Source organism: Camellia sinensis, chromosome 1 (genome assembly GCF_055761805.1).
Source record: "Camellia sinensis isolate YWXY chromosome 1, ASM5576180v1, whole genome shotgun sequence".
Classification (NCBI taxonomy): Eukaryota; Viridiplantae; Streptophyta; class Magnoliopsida; order Ericales; family Theaceae; genus Camellia; species Camellia sinensis.
This window is the reverse complement of record NC_138961.1, coordinates 63,725,249-63,726,442: the sequence shown is the minus strand read 5'-3', so window position 1 is coordinate 63,726,442 and position 1,194 is coordinate 63,725,249. Positions and strand designations below refer to the sequence as shown.

The window sequence follows — 1,194 nt, the reverse complement described above, 5'->3', positions numbered from 1 at the left end:
TAACTATATATAAAGGTTATATAGCTTTTACCTTTTCCAACCCACATCATGCACAGCCTGTAAAGAGGTGTTGAACAGCTCAAGTTGCACAACACTGTTTAGCACCAAGATCACACTCGGGAGAGAGAGGAGAGAGAAGAGAGATGATGAGTGGGTATTTAAAAAAGAAGTAAAAGCAATGTGTTTATCTGTGTATGATAGGAGAGAGAGAGAGAGAGAGAGAGAGTCCAAGACCAAGGGGGCCACTAGAGTGATAGCCACAGTAGCCTCACCATTGCCTTACTGTTCAGAGGTCCATTGCGAAGATCCAACGGCCTAAGTCTCTGCTTCAACACCAATAACAACAGCAGATTGGTTCCTAAGAGGAGGTCCTTCACTTGCACTGCTCTTTACAAGCCTGAGATTCACATCAAAGAAGAAGGTCAACCTCAAACCCTAGACTTCCGAGTCTTCTTCCTCGACAATTCCGGCAAAAAGGTTTCTCCCTGGCATCGTCAATCCCATGAAGCTTCTTATGGGAATGCAGGAGAGTTTCACGTTGATTATGCAAATCTTGAAGGATGGAGACACCAAGCTCTTCTGTCTCCAGCGTAGTTCTTCTACTCTCCTTGATCCTGTCGCTTGACTGATTTAGTCTCTCGGTTGACATTGCCAATCTTTCTCTTTGATCCACAGAAATCACATGTGCATCTGCAATTCCAGACTTCAACAACTCTTCACGGACCTGATTAGCATCATTTGATGAGATTTTCTTAACTTCCCTTTTAACCTTATTTAGATCAGCCTTGTATTCCCTTAGCTTGGCAAGCAGGACAGCCTTCAAACTTGGCTGCAAACTTCTTGCCTCAAGATCCATTTTTCTTATCAAAACATCAGCTTCATCCACTCCAGTTTTTATTTCAGAAATCTTTTGCATCTTTTCCTCTCCATCAGGAAGAAGACCAGCAGAGTTACATTTTCTGGATAAATTGGCAGAAAGCTCGCAGTACTGGCGCTCATATCCTTCGAAAACCTGACTCATCGCTCCTCCAAAAGCTTCACAACACCCTCGTCAATGAAGTCAATTCCAAGGTCCACAGGGAAGGAAAGAGAGCGACGATTGGGAATTTCGCAGGAAAAGCAGCGATCGGATCGGACTTCTCAGTTTTCGAATCCAAGAATCTCCGATTAAACGTAGACAGTGGGTGTGTGTGT

The 1,194-nt window shown here is 43.9% G+C and overlaps 1 protein-coding gene across 1 annotated transcript; it reads right to left on the bottom strand.

The window, feature by feature from the left end:
• Nucleotides 1-394: 394 nt before the first annotated feature.
• On the bottom strand, nucleotides 395-1,194 carry LOC114263590 (vesicle transport v-SNARE 12). Its single transcript, XM_028204151.2, has one exon. The coding sequence runs from the start codon at nucleotides 1,019-1,021 to the stop codon at nucleotides 410-412; it is 612 nt and encodes a 203-aa protein (XP_028059952.2). The 5' UTR covers nucleotides 1,022-1,194; the 3' UTR covers nucleotides 395-409.